The sequence below is a fragment of the Apiospora kogelbergensis genome (genome assembly GCF_038363985.1).
Source record: "Apiospora kogelbergensis strain CBS 113332 chromosome Unknown utg000001l_segment0_segment0, whole genome shotgun sequence".
Classification (NCBI taxonomy): domain Eukaryota; kingdom Fungi; phylum Ascomycota; class Sordariomycetes; order Amphisphaeriales; family Apiosporaceae; genus Apiospora; species Apiospora kogelbergensis.
In genome coordinates, this window is record NW_027117418.1 from 5,770,038 (window position 1) to 5,789,127 (window position 19,090).

Here is a 19,090-nt window from a genome sequence, read left to right on the forward strand (position 1 = left end):
TGCTTTCCGTTTTCGCTCCAAGGATCAACGAAATTATGAAAGGCGTTGTTGCACTGCAGTTTGAGGCTTGCCAGCACACGGTTGAGCGTTTCCAAGATAGCTCCAAACGAGCCTCACCAGTCAGTGGCCGAACAACAAATCACTGGCACACTAGACGTTTCCGTTTCCATTTCGACCAAGCCTTGGCAAACCAAAAACCAATGAAGCGGACCAAGGAGTTCGCGATGCAATTGTCAAGGTTGGTTGTCGATACACATTGGTGTTTTGTTCCGAGAGAGAGAGAGAGAGAGCTTTGGCTGGTATGGCGTCAAGATTCTGGAAATGAAATTGCGGTCCCATCCAAGTGCAGAGGCCAAGCTAGGGGATGGGCTGGTAGGCCGGCTAGGCGATCAAGCCGGCGCCCCGCCCATCCGTGATTGGGTCAGATTGGCTATCCCTGAGCGTGCGGACTACTGTCGACACAATGTGCTCCGTCTCTGGGCTGCGACTGGCAGCCTCGGGTTGTGGCTCGGGATCACTTGCAGCGAGCGAACGCGAAACAGAGAAAAGAGAAAACTCAGATAAATACATACATACCTGATGTAACCCCCGCCAATACTGTATGCACAGAGGATTCGGTCACACCTATGTTAGTAGGGCATGTTCTTCGGGCGACACGGCAGCGGACGGTGCAGTGCATCCAAAGCCCAGCCAATACAGTAGCGTGTGCGGCAGTCTATCTGCTTGCGGGCGCTGAAGATCTACACTGCGCAGCTCGGGGCTGGCTGGCTGGACTTGTATTGGCTGGCGATCAGACGGCACATCGCCTCGCCCGCACTTCTTCGTGTCTCCTATCCGGGCCACGAATGGAAAGGTGAGGATGAACATGAAGCAAGGGAGAAGCAGAGCGCCGCGTGCGCACTTCCCAACTCCACCAGGATCAAACTGCTGTCTTGAAAACCTTGCAAGGGCCTCCTCTGGCCCTCTTTTCCTCGGATCGGAGAGAAAGGTCAGGACAGCTCTGTACATACATACATACATACATACATACATGCGCAATACGTGATACATGCAACGCAACTGGAGCCGGCCGAACTTGATGACGAGAGAAATCCAATCCAGGTTGACTTTTGTGTGGTGGGATGCAATTTCCTGCATGGGGATGGGGGAACCTTGTCATCCTGGAATCGCATCATGGGTTGGTCCAGAGTTGGTCCAGAGTTGGTCCCGCGCCTTAAAATGCTTGGCAAATTAAATCCCGGACGTACCTGAGCTATCGTGGATCCCTGCACCTCAGCTCTATCGGGGCCCGTCTCGCAAGCGTTGCTGGCGTGAGCCGCCTGGGCCTGGGAAAAGCGAAGAAGAAGGAAGAAAGAAAGAGGAGAAGAAGAAAACCTATGCAGCCTCAATGTGCTGATGTCGAACATCTTTTGCAAACGAATGAACTCCTTGATGATCCCGAAATTTCGGTCTTCCCGATATCGAATTGCTGCGTCTATGAAGCAAAAGATGACGAATGGCACTGGTCACACAGGATAACGAGCCAATCCATGTCTACTTAATTAGAATAAGTTCGAATGACTCGTAAATGTCGTTTGCTGCAAAGTAAATTGTTATGTTCCTGTGGCTCTATCCCTACTATCTCCTAATCATCAGTCGTTACTATTACCACTCTCTTGTAGTTCGCTGAGCTTTTCAACAAAGAACCTGCCGCTCTTGGATTGCTCACTGCCTTGGCTGTAACAAGGTGCATGGAATTATGCCTTGCATGCATACATTCCGTCAAAGAATAGCCATCGCAGCGATGCCGTACCATAAGCCATTCGCAACCCTTGATCATCTATTCTGGTTCCTGCCGGTTATTATGGCTTCTCGCCTGGTATCAATATCTCTCGCAAACCCGTACCCCCATTACGCCTCATACAAAGCAAATTGCTTGAACCGTGATACTGCAGACCCATGAACACCCCTTTCACCTTCTAGATCTGCTAGATACGTATTCACCGTTGACCTTTGCAGAGCCAGGCCTTCGTCCCGTCCTGTGAGACTTTTCAGGAGCTAATCGACCTTTTTGCCCGAACAACGATGAGAACGCCCGGAAGGGAGCCCCGCAAACTGCCATTGCGGTTTGTATTGGGAAAGCAATCATGGCAACCATTCTCTCCGCCAGCCAATGGCTCAAGTCCGCCTGAGAAGTGCTATTCTTAGCTGCAACTGCGGCTAGAGCTATAGCATCGTTCATCTTCTGTTCAAGATACTCCACGCGGCGGTCTGTTGCATTGGCAAGAAGCGCCAATTTTTTCTCGTATCGTCGTACAGCTCGGTTCAAGGCGTCCAACTCCGGTTGCGTGTTGTCCCTCATGTAGCCTGCGACCAGAGCTTCCATGGCGCGGTTGTTGTCAGACGTTTCAGTCTGAACGCTGGGGGCGAAGACACCTCCGCGGCAGCAGCAGCTGCTGCTGCACGCAAGTCGAGTTCTTCAAGCCGCCCATATAGATCTTCGATCTGCTGATCCCGTTGTGTTTTTGCCAGGTGCGGGTTTGTACTGACCAGCCGTTGCATACGCAGGACACGGTCCTGGAGCAACTTGAACATATGGCTCACGGGGCGTACCTCGGCTGCGATCAAGAAGATGCACAGGTTGTAGTTCGAAACAAGACCTTCTGATCCCCGCGTCAATTGGCATCGAATGGCGTGCAAAAGTAGGGCTCCTAGCAAGGGGAAAATGAAGCATCCTGCCAATGCAAGCACTTCGTGGGTGTATAGTTCTTGTGAAGCAGACTCTTGACGTGATTCAAATTCCAGCTGTGCTGAGCTCGTAGGCCGATCGCCTGGGGTTTGGTCTTCAACCTCGTCCCGATCCTTCTCATCCCCCTCCGGGACGTTCTCAAGAGCTGTCGTAACAGAATCCGTAACGGAAGGTTCGACCTCGGTATCGGTCTCGAACACACGCTCGTCCATAGACGCGTCCTTTAACAGCCGTATTTCCTGCGCAGCACGATACCAGTCCCATGGTTGTGTAACAGACCAATGTAGAAATATAGCAGCAAGACCCAATAGTATGATATCAGTGAGGAAGGCACTTCCGTTCTGGAAGAGTATACCGCCCACAGCAGGCAACAGAGCCAGGACAAGCGGTATTAAGGCATACCGAGTTCGCTCGTCCGATTGTTTCTTCTCTTTGTCCGGAGTCCATATGCCTTCCATATTGTGCCCGAATGAATGCCTGGCATCATTCAGGCTGAAATCGGAAAAGTTGGAGCTACGCCGCCGAATATCGCCAAACGGATCTGCCGTAGGGCTGTTTGCTGTTGGGCGGCGACGTAAGTGAGCGGGCTCGTCAACCGTCACGGCACGTCTGATGCCATGGCCAGGTGGCGCGTGACCGGGAGAGCGCGGCGGGTGTTCTGCAGCCGCAAACGTTGGCGCGTTGTCATCTACCATGGCTGACGTGAAGAGCGAACCGCACGAGCGCATAGCCAATGGGTTCTCGGTTTCTCAGTGACGTACGAGATGGGCCGATGTAACGAGGAAAGACGGGTCGAAGTCGTGTGTATACGGATATGGTATCGACGCGGTCAAGTCGGGCACTCAAAAAGGTTATAGATAGATGAGGTCAGCTGTAGCCAAGCCGAGGGTGAGCGGGACCGAGCTCTGTGAGGAAAGATGGCACGAGGAGTGCCTGTCCTCTGTCCTGCGCAGGAGGCGTTTTGTTAAAGAATGGCCGGAAAGTCGGAGTCGGAAAGAGACAATTAAGTCAAGCCTGTTGTCAGTTCTCAGCTGCCACCTACACTAAGAGGATGGACTACCTGCCTCCCTTAGAACTAACAAATCTTCATTCTCGCGCTTTTACCGGTAGTCACACATGCCGTACGTCCTAAAGCCAATGTCCGAAATATTACGTAGCGGTGCAGGATAGAAAGAAAGTGCACACTACCGAGACGACGTAATAGAGCGGAATCAATCAGCCATCTGAAATACCAGATACATGTCTTCGCCTCAGGCCCGGGGCCCGGGTCCGGGTGCACATGTATGTATGTACGTATTGAGTGAGTACAAGAACGTCACCATATAGTGAGGATGCCTAATAACACTGATCTACCTCCAGATGGTTAGTTGCGCCTTCAAATCCACTATTCAAAGCCACAAGCATGATGACAGCAGGGGGCCAGAGTGCTGTAGCGGGGCGCCCCAGAGAACGTCACGTCACGAAGGGAATGGAATTGACCGTCAGCCCAGTCCAGCTGCACTTGGACCACCTGCCAGCAGAAATCAGGGGTCCAGTTCTGGTCCAGCTCAACTTGGCCAACCCTAGAAATACGTATGTACATATCCTACAGTCGCCTCTCCGCCCAGGGCTATCGTCGACTACGCCCTTACGCGTTCGGTTGTAACACAAATCTCACCGGCACAAATGGCCTCGGATCGATGATGCTCCGTGCGTACAGGGGCGCCTTTCGATATACTCCAGACACCAGACATTGTAGACTTGTGTGAGATAAGCAGTAGTTGCCTGCTTCTTATTTAACTAAGTTTGAGGCCTATCACAAGTGACTGGATCACAGGGTCCGACTACATAAACGGTTTGGCTAGGCCACCTTCCAAGCTCCAAGCCGGTCTACACAAAGGAAAAGGGGAGCCTCAAGGAGTTGCTCCAATCACTGCCACACGCAACACTGGACATACAGTAAGTAGTTGGCAGTCTCGATCCTTTCGCAACATCAGATGAACCAGACGTTGAGCGCTGCTCTCAAGGCTTCAAGCCCTACAGCGCCTACTAGTAGTAGTGCGCCAACAGGGCGTGTTGCTGCACGATGATACGTCAAACGCAAATAAAGCAAACCGGGTTTACACTACCATGGTAGCACAAACGGAGGCATTATGAACCATGCCATGCCTAAAGAGTCTTGCACGCCGCTGCTGTGCAAACAGTCTATCGTGAGATGTCATGGCCGAGAGGGGCATTGACATGGCGTGGTTCATGCCGTGTCTACTTTTAGCATGTATACCACTTTACAGAGGGGACAATGCGGCACGCAGTGGGTATGCATATTGAAACGGCCGCAATGACTTGTGGCAAATGGGTTTCCTTGATTGCCTGTTTATGCGGATGATGCACAGACGTGATGAGGCGTAGGAGATGACCGAAAGCGGGTAGCTAGCAACGTAGCATCAATCAGCTTGCCTTCTTGCCAAATAATTACCTGATACCCGAGAAAGAAAGGAAACTAAGTTTCTGGCTGTCGCTACAACCATACGAATCATTCCAGAGGTGAGGTGAAGCTGAGTCTTGACCAAGTGGCTGCTGGGGTTGGCTGCCTGGCTGCTATTGATCCGTGGCAAACGGCATGGAGCAGTGTTGGTGTTGGCTTAAGTAATCGTGACATGCACCTTGCAAGCTTGTAGGTGGATGCGGCTTGAGTGGTTCCTGATCCAGTCGCATCTCCCCAACCACTTACTCGGGTCTCTTGGGTGGTGCTTGGGGTCGCGTACAGTGGTATTGGCTAGTTGGTACCTGACTTGTAGGAACCGAAAGAAAGATCATTTTTGATATCGATCCACCATCAGGCTGCTACTGCTACTCAAACATGGCAAGTGGCAGGGGCCAACCCTGGCCACCTCGCGGCCGGGCGCTTCAGCTGAGCTGAGCGCGTGTGTGGACGGCCCCGGGAACAGAAAGAAGCAGGGAACGGAAGCAATAGATATGTAATTTAAAGCCTTGTTTCTAGTGACATTTCCGGGCTTGGGAATGATGTCTTAGGTCGGCGAGTAGTTGTCGGAGGAAACACCAGGACCTACTTATACGAGACGTGCGCGCAGAGCCGAGCAAACCAGACGTTCTGGACGATGCCTACTGGACCCTGGACTCAGAAACAAGAGGCTGCAGCCGTCAGACCTGAATCGTCTATGTATAGGCTACCATCGCAGCCCAGCAGCAACAAACGACTGACCAAGTGTCACTTCAAAGACACCCCGTCGTAACGCACATGTATCCGACCAGCCATTCTTGGACTCCCAACTGAAGAGAGCCATCGCCCTACATAGGACTGGGAGGTCCGAAACTCAACACACTGCAGACGTCAACGGTTCTTCCTGGTCTCACTGGCTACCTGTTCTTCCTAGCGTGGGTGGTGCGTGTCAGTGAGGCTAGAAAAGCCGATAGCCCTATCGTGAGCGGAAAAGCCGGGTGGGTGAAACAGTGGACACCAAACTGAAATCATCAGTGAAGGGAGAAAGAAAAGAACCCAACCAACTGACGACACACCATCAATCGAGTCCTTTGAAAACCCTTCATTGGGTACTATTGAGCGACTGATTGATTGCCGGCCGCCTTATCGGCTTGATCGTTATAAACCAGGTTCCTGGACGAATGGTTCAAGGCGAAGGGGGAAAAACACCATTCGCAGTGGTCCTCTCTGGGTCGTGAAAGCGACTAGGTAATTTCCCAAGTGCCTAACATTATGCTGCATTTGGCTAGCAGGTGCAGGAGCATCTCACGACCCCTGACTGCCGGTTCTACTACCACGACACCTTCCCAATTGACCATCCAACCAGAACCGCCAGGTCAACCAGGAGCGATTTGCTCTCTAACCCTCACCCAGTTCGAGGCCTGCGATAACCTGCTCTCAACACCGACAACACCGGTTTTGCGTCAAGACTACACGCTTTGGGTCTCATCATCGACTCACCCACGCAACAAGCGCCGGAGCCACATCGGTGGTCGTCTTTGCGGCTTGTCCGACAATTTTCCCAGCCCAGTCGCCCAGAATTTAATAACGACAACTTCATTTCATCAATTGCGTCTAAACATCCCCCAAGCCCGACACGCACGCCAGCAAAGGCGCCGCCGTGTTCGTGTGTTTTCTCATCTGGCCGCCTGCTCGGCCGCTGCCACTAGACTTTTGAAACGGCTTCGCACGCCGACCTTCCATCAACGAGTTTGTCACCGCCCACCCTAGATGTACGAAGGCAACAACAACAACAACAACAACAACAGCCACAACATTTACGTGGAGAAGCCGATGAATACAACCCCTCTCCCGAACCGATTAATACCAACCTCACTGCCGAAGAACAAGCTATCCCCACCGACCAAGATCATCCACAGGAACCACAGCAGCCCGCTCCGCGCCAACCACCGCGCAGAAACCTCTTGGCAAGGACACCCTTCCACCCCCGAAAATAACCTCCTGCAGGCTTCCTTGTACACCGCAGAGTCAACAATCCAGCCTCTACGCCAGCAACGTTTAATTGGGCGCCCAGCTGCTGCCCGTTTGTGGAATCCCACTAATTCAACTCCGAGACCACCTCCGCGGAAACAATCGTCACGAACACGTCGCGCCTCGACTCCACCGCCCCCGAACGTTCCGCTTCACCATCCCATCGTAAACGAAACCGCGGGCCCGAGGGACCCTTGCGACACAGGGGCAGGTGACTACCCGCTGCTCACTCTGCCACAGCAGCGACAAAACAAACATCCGGCCGCGACACGCGCTAGTCTTCAAATCGAAGGACGAGCCAGCGGCGATCATCGCATCAGCTTACCCAGGTCACTACGCCATTCCTACGACGGAAAGCCAGGGCTACATTCGCCTCCCGCCGAGGAAGCTGAGGCCGGCCCTTCTTTTCAACGGCCTCAAGCAGACAGCAAGCCCAAGGTCAGCGGGCTCCGGAAACGCGGCCAGAGCGTGACATCCCGCGCTCGAGCCCTCAGTTTCGGCTTGGTTCGCCAGGACCGGCAGGAAGACCGTCATCAGGTCGATAAAGGCAAAGGCAAAGCTATCATGGCGCCATCAGATACCGAAGGAGCGGGACGGTCATTTTCCAAAGACCTGGAACGAGGACCGGCCTCGCTGGCCCCGCGACAGAGCCATGACAATCTCTCATTGCCAGACGGTCTTGGGTCACCCATTTCTTCTACTGATTCTTCCATCATGGGCGACCCCGATCAGCCTGACATGGGAGAGGAATGGGGGCCACAGCACCCTTGCTTTCCTCACCTGAATCCCCATGTTCCCATGGACTCTCCCGAATATGCCGCGACGCGCATCATCCGAATCAGGAGGGATTGGTTACTGGAAGGCGACCTCGCCCCGACCTTTTCCAACCTGTATCCCGAGATTCTCGATCCTGCCGGCATCTCAGAACAAGAGTTCCGCCGCGTCATCGAGAAGCTGAATCACGAATTGGTACCTATATTTAATCCTTACTACTGGCGTAACATTGTCGATGGCGTTATGGGCCTGGTAACCGGGTGGATTTGGGATGACCTGGGTCTTACCTACACCAAATCCCGACTTAAGACTCTTGAGACCTGGATCGAGAAATGGAATATCGAGATGGAAAAAGCCGTTGGTACTGAAGATTCAGCGTTGGCACCCAAGATTGTCTCTTTACGGAGAACTGGGTACATGAATGTAAGTTGTGCCAACTTCAAGAGACTGTGTTCGCGCCTGTTACTGACCTTTCAATCAGCTTGACATCCAAATTCCCGATCCAGAAATTGCTCCTGCCATCACTGCCAGTCAACCAAACTCGCGGTCTGGTTTGCCGGTTGAACCAGAAGCGGCCGTCATGCCTGAAGGTACTGGCGATGCTCAGCCGTGATGTCTCTTGTCACAAGCCAACCCCACATCCCATTTCGTTTTCTTCCGTTCTTCTTATTGTTTTAATGCTACTATCATACTACGTTCGTACGATTCATGATGATACCCCAACCTTTACCCCAATAGCTCATAAGAGCCTATCAACCGATCTTTCTTCATTTGACTAGGTCCTAATCATTTTCATTTTCATGTATGTACTTGGTAGCACCTGCTGCTTATGCGCATGGCGAGGCGTCTTCGGTTTTCCTTGCTTCATTGTTGGTGACAGACTCGCGTGTCTGCGCATTGGATTCATTCATTGGACCAGGGGCTAGAAATAGATGGCAACAGCATAGCAAACCTCTCGGTGAAATAAAGAAAAGAAAAAGAGGAAGAAAGAACCTACCACTCGATTGATCACTAGTTGGTACAAGCATGTATGTACGTACAATCATTGTTAGGTTGCTTGAAATGTTACATAATCGGAGTGATGTGGACAAGGCACCTTCTGCATACTTTTGCATATCGCTGTTGTTGACCTCGGGGCAGTCAGTCGCTTCTTTTAAATGGGAAACGTACTTTATCCAGCCCGCCGAAACCTACGTCTCCAAGCCTGCCATCGTCATATTGAAATTGCATATAAGTATCACTCATATAAGCATCATTCGTTTCCATAGTTGGGGTGAAATCACAGGGTGCAATTGCCACTTTGGGCTTCTTTGTTGGCATTCGTTTGGTTTTAGTTCCATTCCCTTGTCTTTGGGTTGGAGAACTCGGGAGTTGCAAAGCCTCACTCCCTCGGCTCCATCGTCCATCACCGGCTGCTGTATACCGCCATGCCGCAGTCCCGGAGAACTAGACCTTCCCATCCGCACCTCTTCACCTGCACATTCTGCTGGCACCTCTCGCGGGGGCCGCCTCATGTCTTGGGCCGCGCCGCGCGCCTCACCTGCGAGGCGTGCTACGACGCCATCATCGACCTGGCCATCTGCTGGGTGTGCGGCGAGATCGTGTGCCGCGGCGATGAGTGCGTCAGCCTCGGGTAGTGCTTCTGGCACCGCGCTTGCTACGGCTGTCTCTTGTGCGGGAGCCGGCGGGTCACCCAGGGTAGGCGAGTCGAGGAGCTGTTTCGTGATGATAATGACGACGACGAAAACGATAGGGAGGGACAATTAGGCGAAGAGGGCCGGGATATTTGGGATGTGGAGCATTATAAGGCCAAGGAGATCCTCGATATCCCCCTCTGCGCCAACTGTGTCGTCGAGGTCGAGATGGACTCGCTCGACCGCAGGGCGGTTGTGCAAAGGGCGTTGCGGCGGACGGACAAGACCGACGGGGGACTGAACAGGAATAGGTGGGAAAGGAAAGAGGGCACCATCAGTCGCTCCGTGACGGGCCAGATCAGAAGGGTGCCCAGCAAGATGGCCAGAGTCTCCGAGGAGCCCGCGAGTATTCGCACACGGCCGAGATCCAAAAGAATCAACGCGGAAGACGGTGCTGGATCAGTAAATTCCACCGGCAGTGATCAAGGCAACTGTGTCGTGCCGCTCGACTCGACAATCTACATATCAATCCTCGACCCGATGGGCGAGCCAGCCTTCAAACCGAGTCCTACAAAGCCCATCCCCCGATGGATGCAGCGATCATCTCCCCAGGACCGTGTGCGACGTCATGCGAAGTCCCGTCCGGTCTCTATCTTGGACGACCATTTCCCGGACGTAACATCGGTATCTGCCAGAGCTCCCACCCCGCCCGAACTATCCAGAATCGTGTGTCCTACGACTCCATCCCCGCCTCCACCTCGAACCCGAACACCGCCAAGGCGTTTGCATCCCTGGCATACGCGGATTTCAGGAAGGAAAGGGTGGGAGCTGATAAAGGAAGATACCCTCCAGGTATCCCTTACAATACCAACACACAAAACCTCCTTTGTGACTTCCCCGCCCTTGAAGCGTCCATCTTCGCGCGTTATAGCACAAACGGTATCTGAAGGGCCTTCATTCATCGATTATCCTCGCAGGCAGACCGCACAAACCGTACAAGAGGAGCACCCAGGCTCGTATATTTCATCGCAGATGTCACGAACGCGTGATTCTATCATTCATGGCGACAACGGGCCCACCACTGCCGTGAACTACCAACTCCCTTCCCCAGGGACCGTGACACCGCCGTTGTCCAGACGAGTCGCAACTCCAAGTTCCGAACCAAACATCGGCTTCAGCGCCGGTACCGGCAACGGCGACAAGGAAGACAGCCCACGCAGCGGCAGCCGCTCACGGACACCCATCGGAAACCTCCTGAGCCGCTCGTCTTCCCCGCTCGCCGAGGCCGTCATCTCCGGACTTCAGCGCATCGTAGCCCGATCACGGACGCCGCCGCCACAGAGCAAAGAGTATCTGACGCTCTACCGGCCGACCACGGCTACCGGTTCGTCTTCCCGCAGCTCGGGGGCCAGGGGCAGAGGCCGAGGCAGAGACGTCACGGACACCAGCCCGAGCATCGGCGTCGCGGGTCGGAAAAGGGGGAGGAGGGTGGAGAGAGAGGAATTCGACGACATGATTCACGGTCGGCAGATGGTCGACGCCGATGGGGATGACGACGGACGAGAAGATATTGCGGGCGCCAACAATGGGAAGCAGCTGAAGACAAAGAGGAAGAGTAGTCTGCAGGTGGAGTTGCGAAAACTTTTCACCCGGGACGCAACATGATTTACGCCTCTTGTGTTGAACTATTACGTGAATAGGATTGCTGCGTAATCGGTTAGCAGGGGAGGTAGTATGAGCATCCCAAGGTTCTTTTTTTTTCGGCGGTCTGGTACAAGTTGACAGGGATAGACAAATAGCTTCAATACCAGAATGATTATTACAGAAAGAGTTTCGCATGTTGAGAGCACCCGTCACCCGTGCCTTGAGTCAGCGTCCTCCAGAAGACGACTAGACGAGACATGCTTACGATATGGCATTGAAGACGAATCGTCAGGGTCCACTCGGGTGACAGGCGGGGAGAAGCGGGTGGTGGATGTTGGGTGGAGGATGGATGGTTCTTCGGTTGCGGGAGTGGTGGGTATTGATCGGGCTACGGGTTGCCCCTCCTCCCCCTCCTACCTCAGGCGTCAGGCTGTCAGGATCACGGTCATGCCAATGAAGCACTCATTGCGGCCAAGGTACAAATGCCGATTGGTTCGATGCTTGAGTTCTGGCCTGAGTGCAGAGCCCGTTGCCCCAGGCCAGCCGTAAACCGACGGGGAGCATGTGGTAGTAGTGCAGGGTGTACTCCTATTTGTCAAAAGAGAAAAGAGAGGGTGGTGGGTGGCGCTAATCTCGGGCTTGGTCGCCCTTTCCCTCCAGCTGCCAGCATCGGCAATATCGTTGACGTTGACGACGACACGCCAAACGCGAGCGACTCGTCAACGGATGGGTTGGTGAAACGAGCCGAGACCGCTGCCGTAACCTGCATGAGTTGTTGTTGTTGCCTATTGCATACGAATCAGCCGACGTCTTCTGGTCCACCAGCACTGAATATTAGTATCCGGTGTCTGGGCATAAATCTGGGCAGGAATCTGGGCTCCACTGGGTCCATTACAAAGTGGTGGTAATTCCTGAGATCCCGCGGGGTCGAGATGGGCCAGGCGGAAGGCGGGGGCGTTTGAATTGCCGTGGTTCCTATTGGCTATTGGCGGCGTTTCGACGTGAACCTCCCACCTCCCACCTCCCACCTCCTCGTCCATATCGGATAATACAACTACGTATATGTATAGAGACGTCAAACATCAATCCAGGCATGTTTATACCGACTACTGCTACTGCTACGTATGTTCAACAAGGCCCCGAGCACGAGCGTCTGCGGCGCGCAATGCAATTGGAACTCCAGCATGGCTGCATCCAATGTAAGGGGTACGTTCGCGTATGTACATGTGTACTGGCCGTCGCAGGTATCACCAGTCAATAACCCGAACCTTACTCGACTCAACCCAAGATAGAAAAGACAGGCAAGCTCTACCCCGCGTGACGAAACGGTCCCAGTAGTGAAGGTGAATCAACCCGCGTCCGCACCCTTCTGCGCACTCCCCTCCCCCCATCCCGCCACTCATGTAAGAGTACGGTTTGCGTTGGACCAACCCCGCAACGGCCATTCATGTGCATTACTTGATACACTCCTTTGCCGGCCAGAAAGGGTATTCTTTAGCTGTTTCGGTATGCTCCCTACAGCCAGGTAGAACCGTCCAGATGTATTTAGTCTCGGCCCCCCGCCGGCTTCCCATCTCTCTCCCTCCCTCCTATTCTCTCTGCAATCCTCCCTTCCTCCCACCTACCTTTCCGACAGGCACGACCCTTACACAATCCAATCCATTCGACAAAGCTGTACTCTTCCAAAACCATGTCTGGCCAGTGCCCCATTAAGAGCAATGTTGGCGGCGGCGGCACCAAGAACCGTGACTGGTGGCCCGAGCAGCTGAAGCTCAACATCCTGCGTCAGAACACCGACAAGTCCGACCCCTTGGGCAAGGACTTCGACTATGCCGAAGCCTTCAAGAGCTTGGACTACAATGCTGTCAAGAAGGACCTCGAGGCCTTGATGACCGACTCACAGGACTGGTGGCCTGCCGACTTTGGCCATTATGGTGGTCTCTTCATCCGCATGGCATGGCACAGCGCCGGTACCTATCGCGTCTACGACGGGCGGGGCGGTGGCGGTGGCGGCCAGCAGCGTTTTGCGCCCCTCAACAGCTGGCCTGACAACGTCAGTCTGGATAAGGCACGCCGATTGCTGTGGCCCATCAAGCAGAAGTACGGCAACAAGATTTCTTGGGCAGACCTTCTGCTCCTGACCGGCAACGTCGCCCTCGAGTCCATGGGCTTCAAGACCTTCGGCTTTGCCGGAGGTCGCCCGGACACCTATGAGGCTGACGAGTCGGTGTACTGGGGCCGTGAGATGACGTGGCTGGGTAACGAGACACGCTACGCCGATGGCGTTCAAGGTGTATCAAAATCTGGCGTCGTCGATGGCGACGAGTCCATGAAAGCAGAGAGCAAGGCAAAGTCGCACTCGGAGCCTCGCCAGCTTGAGGAGCCGCTGGCGGCTGCTCACATGGGTCTCATCTATGTGAACCCCGAAGGACCCGATGGCAACCCTGACCCCATTGCCTCCGCCCATGACATCCGAACCACGTTTGCACGCATGGCTATGGATGACGAGGAGACAGTGGCGCTTATTGCCGGCGGCCACACCTTCGGCAAGACCCACGGTGCTGCCAGCTCAGACAACGTCGGCAAGGAGCCCGAAGACGCCCCCCTCGAGCAACAAGGTCTCGGCTGGGCCAACCAATACAACTCCGGAAAGGGCCCTGATACCATTACCAGTGGCCTCGAGGTGACGTGGACTACTACTCCCACAAAGTGGGGCAACGGATACTTCACGAGCCTGTTCGAGAACGAATGGGAGCTCACCAAGAGCCCGGCTGGTGCTAACCAGTGGGTTGCGAAGAACGCTGGGGATGTTGTTCCCCACGCTTTCGACTCTTCCAAGAAAATCAAGCCGACTATGCTCACCACTGATCTGGCGCTTCGCTACGACCCAGCTTACGAGAAGATTTCCCGTCGGTTCTACGAAAACCCCGACCAGCTGGCCGATGTTTTCGCCCGCGCCTGGTTCAAACTGCTGCACCGAGACCTGGGTCCGCGATCTCGTTACCTTGGACCTGAGATTCCCAAGGAGGAATTGATCTGGCAAGACCCCATCCCAGCTGTCGACCACCCGCTCGTCGATGCGAATGACGTTGCCGCCCTCAAGAAAGAAGTCCTTGCTACGGGCATCGAGCCTTCCAAGTTTGTCTCCACCGCTTGGGCTTCGGCTTCCACTTTCCGCGGAAGCGACAAGCGCGGAGGTGCCAATGGTGCTCGTGTCCGGCTCGAGCCTCAGCGCAACTGGAAAGTCAACAACCCTCAACAGTTGGCCGAGGTTCTCAAGGCTCTTGAAGGCGTGCAAAGTAAATTCAACGGCAGTGGCAAGAAGATCTCCCTTGCCGATCTCATCGTACTGGCAGGTGGTGCCGCCGTAGAGAAGGCGGCAAAGGATGCAGGCCACAACATCACCGTTCCGTTCGCACCGGGCCGCATGGACGCCTCGCAGGAACAGACCGATGTTGCCTCGGTCGGCCACCTGGAGCCGCAAGCAGATGGCTTCCGCAACTACGGAAAATCCATGTCCCGTGTCCGCGCCGAGGAGTTTCTGGTCGACCGGGCCAACCTGCTCAACCTGACTGCCCCTGAGATGACGGTCCTTGTTGGTGGTATGCGCGCTCTGAACACCAACTACGACGGTTCGTCTCACGGTGTTCTCACCAACCGTCCGGGCCAGCTGACAAACGACTTCTTCGTCAACCTGCTCGACACGAACACAGCGTGGAAGGCTTCAGGAAACGACAAGGAGGTCTACGAGGGCATTGACCGCAAGAGCGGGCAGAAGAAGTGGACCGGCACCCGCGCCGATCTCGTTTTCGGATCGCACGCAGAGCTCCGCGCCCTTGCTGAAATCTACGGCAGCTCGGACGGAAACGAGAAGTTTGTGAAGGACTTTGTCGCTGCTTGGGACAAGGTCATGAACCTCGATCGCTTCGACTTGAAGAAGAAATAAGTGTAATTGTAGAGAAGTACCTCTATCCGAGATTGACCATTTGAAACTGTAATGTTATTGCAAGCCATTGGGGGATTTCCACCATGTTACCTGTCAATGCAATGACGAAGTAGCTCATAAGAATGAATGGAAACACATGGACATACAGCTTGAAACACGTCACGTCGAGTATCTGATCCACTCACATTAGAAGGCACCCATAGACACGTATTCATATCATCTTGTTTTCGTATTGCTTCTTAGCCTTGCATTACAGCCAAGTTTTTATTTTCTTTGTTCTGTTATAGGAGTGCCCATAACTTATTATGAAAACCCATTGGTAGGGACAATATGAATCCCTCACTGAAACGACAGACACCCCAAACCTTAGTCTGTTGCTGTAGCAGGTGTCTTGGGCCGACTCATCCAGGCAAATGCCGAAGCGCCTCCTACTGGATTGGCCGCAGTTCGTGGTGCACCAGACGCATTTCGAGCTTCTCGAGCCTCTCGGGTCTCTCGGGTCTCTCGTGGCATTGCTGCTCCCGCCCCCATCTGCCTTGAATCGAGACCACTAATGCTAACAGCCCGGTCTGGCTTCCAACGAACCGTGCCTGCCGAGGCGCCCTCTCCCAACGGTTGACTCTTCCGGCGATGTTCACCACTCGTTCTGGGAGGCTCGTAGGAAGCACCGGTCCTTGCTGACGTAGACATACTCGGCTTGCTCGGTTTAAGGACTTTCATATTTCTGGCTCGACCCGGTGGCTGGTAGCCGCTCAGTGGCATGTTCTCCTTCGAATCGCTTCCGTTGGCCGAGGTGCCCTGTCTCCAGGAGGACCAGATACCACCTGCGGTAGACTCCCGCCGAAGGCTATCGCTATGAGACTCCGACTGGCTGTCATTGGCCCCCTCTGATTGCCTACCGTGGTTTGAGCCGACCTCCTTACCCTGGGGATCACTTTCAGTTCCACTCTCCGAGGCTGTACTGACGCCCGGGAAACCGACCGATTTCTTTGGCATTTCCGAAGACGGAGAAGCCAGTCCCTGCGAATCAGGCCCTGTCGAGGTATCCCTGTCAGCATCGTTTGAAATTCCAATCTCTGAGGCGCTTTGCTTGGGCTCGGCAAAAACGAATGGCCGTGCAGTGGCGTTCAGTTTCGGCTTATCCGGAATCACTGCCAGGGTACGGATGTTCTTGAAAACACCATTGTCCTCAGGCCGGACAAAGGGCACAGACAACTTCTCACGCTCAGTGCCATACAACACCATACGGTTCTGTGACAAGAGGATATCGGCTGAGTGCTCTCTCAAGTTTTCACTGCCAACAAAGATCCGGATGCCCTTCCGGGCCTCTGCACTCTCTACTTGTTCCGAACCGACAACCTCGAAATTAGCCATCAGACTGGGTACTTCTGGCATCTGAGGTCCTGGGCTTGCGGCTCTCGAGGTAGGCTGGGTGACTGTGGCTTCGGCCAGGTACACGGGGAGTCGAAGACGCTGTACACCATCTAGATCACGGTGTATCTCGTCAAGGAGATCCAACTCCCTCACAAGAGAATACTCCACTGATGAGTGCTGAGAGCCGGAGCACACAACGGCGTACAGGAGGGGTGTCATGAGCAAAGTTAGGTGTAAGCCAGCAACGCACAATAGACGGCACCGAGCCTAGAAACATGAAGCCAGGAGGAAGTTCGGGTACGCCAACAGGGGAGTCCTCGTCGGTTCCTGTTGTGGCAAATGTGGTGTCGAGCCCGAGGCTGCTGGCGTGGCCCGAGGCCATGGAGTGATGTGAATGTACGGAATGAACGGAATGGCCGGCCGAGCTGTGTCGTCCATCTGACTTGTGAGAAAGAGACCGCTCCATCATATTTCCCATGCCGCTCCCAGGGCGAATGGGACCGAAGTCACCTGAATGTCGCCCATTCTGTGCCCAACTGGAGCTCTGCAAGGCACTCTCGTCGAAGCGGACGCTATTGGCTCGAGAAGCCGCACCCCGTCTTGCCGGTTCGTCCTCCGCATCTAGATGCAGGCTACCTAACAAATTTTGACCCTGCTCTTCGAAATCGTCGAACAAGTCATTTGCAGGCATTTGCATGGGCCCTGCATATATTAGGTCAGACATGGTTTCTTTGCGTATGGGAGGATACGAACCATGTTGCGGGGTTCCACCGAGAGCGCTGGGGAAGGGCGAGTTCCAGACAGACTTCAAGGCAGCATCGTCAGCCTGGCGCTTTTCAAGACGGTGAAGCCTCTCGGCATGGCTGTTCTGCACCAGATGTAGTTGTTTCACGTCCATCTGCACACTATATAATTCTTCACGAGAGATAGAGAACCGAGAATCCATGCCCGAGCCCAGTGCTAGCCAAAGATCTCAGTTGCAGGCTTTGTAATTCAGGCAGGCAGGGTACAGTGGTCGACGATGGCTCTTTTGGATAGCGTGGCCCAGAAACTTCACAGTGGTCAGTCAAGAGCGTTGAGCTGGCGTGTATCCAAGTGGTCAAAGGCCCATCCGGCGGTGCAGGGTTTTGTGATTGCCGAAGACGTCGCAAGCAGCCCCTCAATTCGTGATCACTGATACGACGTCAGTCTCTGAAGCCTTGAATGAGGACCGCCGCCTCTGCCTCATCGCAGAAGACCCTACGGTCTTGAGCGACGATGCCTGCCGAATGTCCGAAATGTACTCGTATGCAGTCACGGGTAGTATTCAATGAGAACCACCGAAGTTCGAACCAGGATGTTGGCCTTGAGGCAAGGTAGATCAAGCGTATTTAAAGAATCGTTCAAGGTAAGCGTCGGTTTGGTAGTCTCTTGGCTGCGATTGATATTCAATCTTCGAAAGGTGCCAGCGGGCAATGTATGAACGTAGAAGGGTGGGTGGTAGAGTTACTGTGTGGCACACAGCACGAGGATGTTAGACGCCGAAATCAACTGTAGAAGTCTACGCTGCAACAATAGGATGTATTCGGTCTTGATCCCTCTTTCTTTCTTTCTTTCTTTCTTTTTCAACACGGAGAGGCCCTCGCAATAAGCGTATTGGCGGAGGAAAACAACGCGGTAAGTGGGCGTGGTCAACGGGCGTGGTTCGGGGAGCGTGCTGTTGTTATTTGGTGATGCAGATGCAGTGAGGGATCGGGTAAGTGGGATAGAGTTGAGTTGGCTAGACAGACGCTTCGATAACAAACGAAGTGTAAAAGCAAAAAGAACGGCCAAGTCGAGAGTTGGTTGCTGGTGCTGAGCAGAATATGAATACAAACACACACTTGAGGGGGGGAGCGCAGGAACAAGAAGATTATTGATGATGGATGGATGGAGGGATGTAGTTCAGAGGGCCCGATCCAAGTTCACGGAGTCGCTTCGGTTGCTTTGACTGTCATTTTGGGAGAGCACAGTTGCCAAGGCTAAGGTCAAGGAAGCAGGGGAGCAGGGGAGCAGGGCTACAGGGGCAGTGTTGATCAATCACTCACGGAGGGAGGTACCTGTAATAGAACCTTATGGCTTGTCAGCGAAAGCGCAGGTGACCCTTCCGAACCAGCTAAACAAAACCGGAGAACCAGTACACACTCGGGGAGCTAGGGGAGGCATGCACTTACTTACCTCATTGATATCCATCAATCTAGTCGAGGTGCATGTTGTACCTAAGGTCTGCCGCCTAGGAATTCCCCAAGCACCAAGCTGCAGGGATCTATTGGAGGCACATGTTTTCGATGGTGTCTAGTCCATAAATAGTTCCCTACATATGTACTACTGGACTGGGCCTTCTGCCATCCACTACTGCCTCTCTATTTATTATCTCCAGTGATCTCTCTGAACTGGAAGGACGGAAGGACAGCGATGCTCCAGCCGCGCAGCCGGGTTGCTGCCGCTGCCCACGGTAGAGTTGAATTGGCAGCCAAACCACATTGAAAGCAGTTGACCTC

At 54.0% G+C, this 19,090-nt stretch overlaps 5 protein-coding genes across 5 annotated transcripts; 3 read left to right on the plus strand and 2 right to left on the minus strand.

Annotated features, from left to right (window-relative positions):
* Positions 1 to 2,337: 2,337 nt before the first annotated feature.
* On the minus strand, positions 2,338 to 3,423 carry PG998_001856 (uncharacterized protein; the record flags this gene model as incomplete). The annotated part of the gene is made up of 1 exon (XM_066868674.1): positions 2,338 to 3,423. One exon carries the CDS (start codon positions 3,421 to 3,423, stop codon positions 2,338 to 2,340), a length of 1,086 nt encoding a protein of 361 aa, XP_066737089.1.
* A 3,515-nt stretch (positions 3,424 to 6,938) lies between these two features.
* PG998_001857 (uncharacterized protein) lies at positions 6,939 to 8,586 on the plus strand (the record flags this gene model as incomplete). The annotated part of the gene is made up of 2 exons (XM_066868675.1): positions 6,939 to 8,396; positions 8,455 to 8,586. 2 exons carry the CDS (start codon positions 6,939 to 6,941, stop codon positions 8,584 to 8,586), a joined length of 1,590 nt encoding a protein of 529 aa, XP_066737090.1.
* An 814-nt stretch (positions 8,587 to 9,400) lies between these two features.
* Positions 9,401 to 11,272, plus strand: PG998_001858 (uncharacterized protein; the record flags this gene model as incomplete). The annotated part of the gene is made up of 2 exons (XM_066868676.1): positions 9,401 to 9,591; positions 9,655 to 11,272. The coding sequence occupies 2 exons, from the start codon at positions 9,401 to 9,403 to the stop codon at positions 11,270 to 11,272; spliced, it is 1,809 nt and encodes a 602-aa protein (XP_066737091.1).
* Positions 11,273 to 12,941: 1,669 nt separating this feature from the next.
* On the plus strand, positions 12,942 to 15,197 carry PG998_001859 (bifunctional catalase-peroxidase cat2; the record flags this gene model as incomplete). Its single annotated transcript, XM_066868677.1, has 1 exon — positions 12,942 to 15,197. The coding sequence occupies one exon, from the start codon at positions 12,942 to 12,944 to the stop codon at positions 15,195 to 15,197; it is 2,256 nt and encodes a 751-aa protein (XP_066737092.1).
* Positions 15,198 to 15,563: 366 nt separating this feature from the next.
* On the minus strand, positions 15,564 to 17,517 carry PG998_001860 (ubiquitin carboxyl-terminal hydrolase 19; the record flags this gene model as incomplete). Its single annotated transcript, XM_066868678.1, has 3 exons — positions 15,564 to 16,748; positions 16,777 to 17,273; positions 17,325 to 17,517. The coding sequence occupies 3 exons, from the start codon at positions 17,515 to 17,517 to the stop codon at positions 15,564 to 15,566; spliced, it is 1,875 nt and encodes a 624-aa protein (XP_066737093.1).
* Positions 17,518 to 19,090: the final 1,573 nt, after the last annotated feature.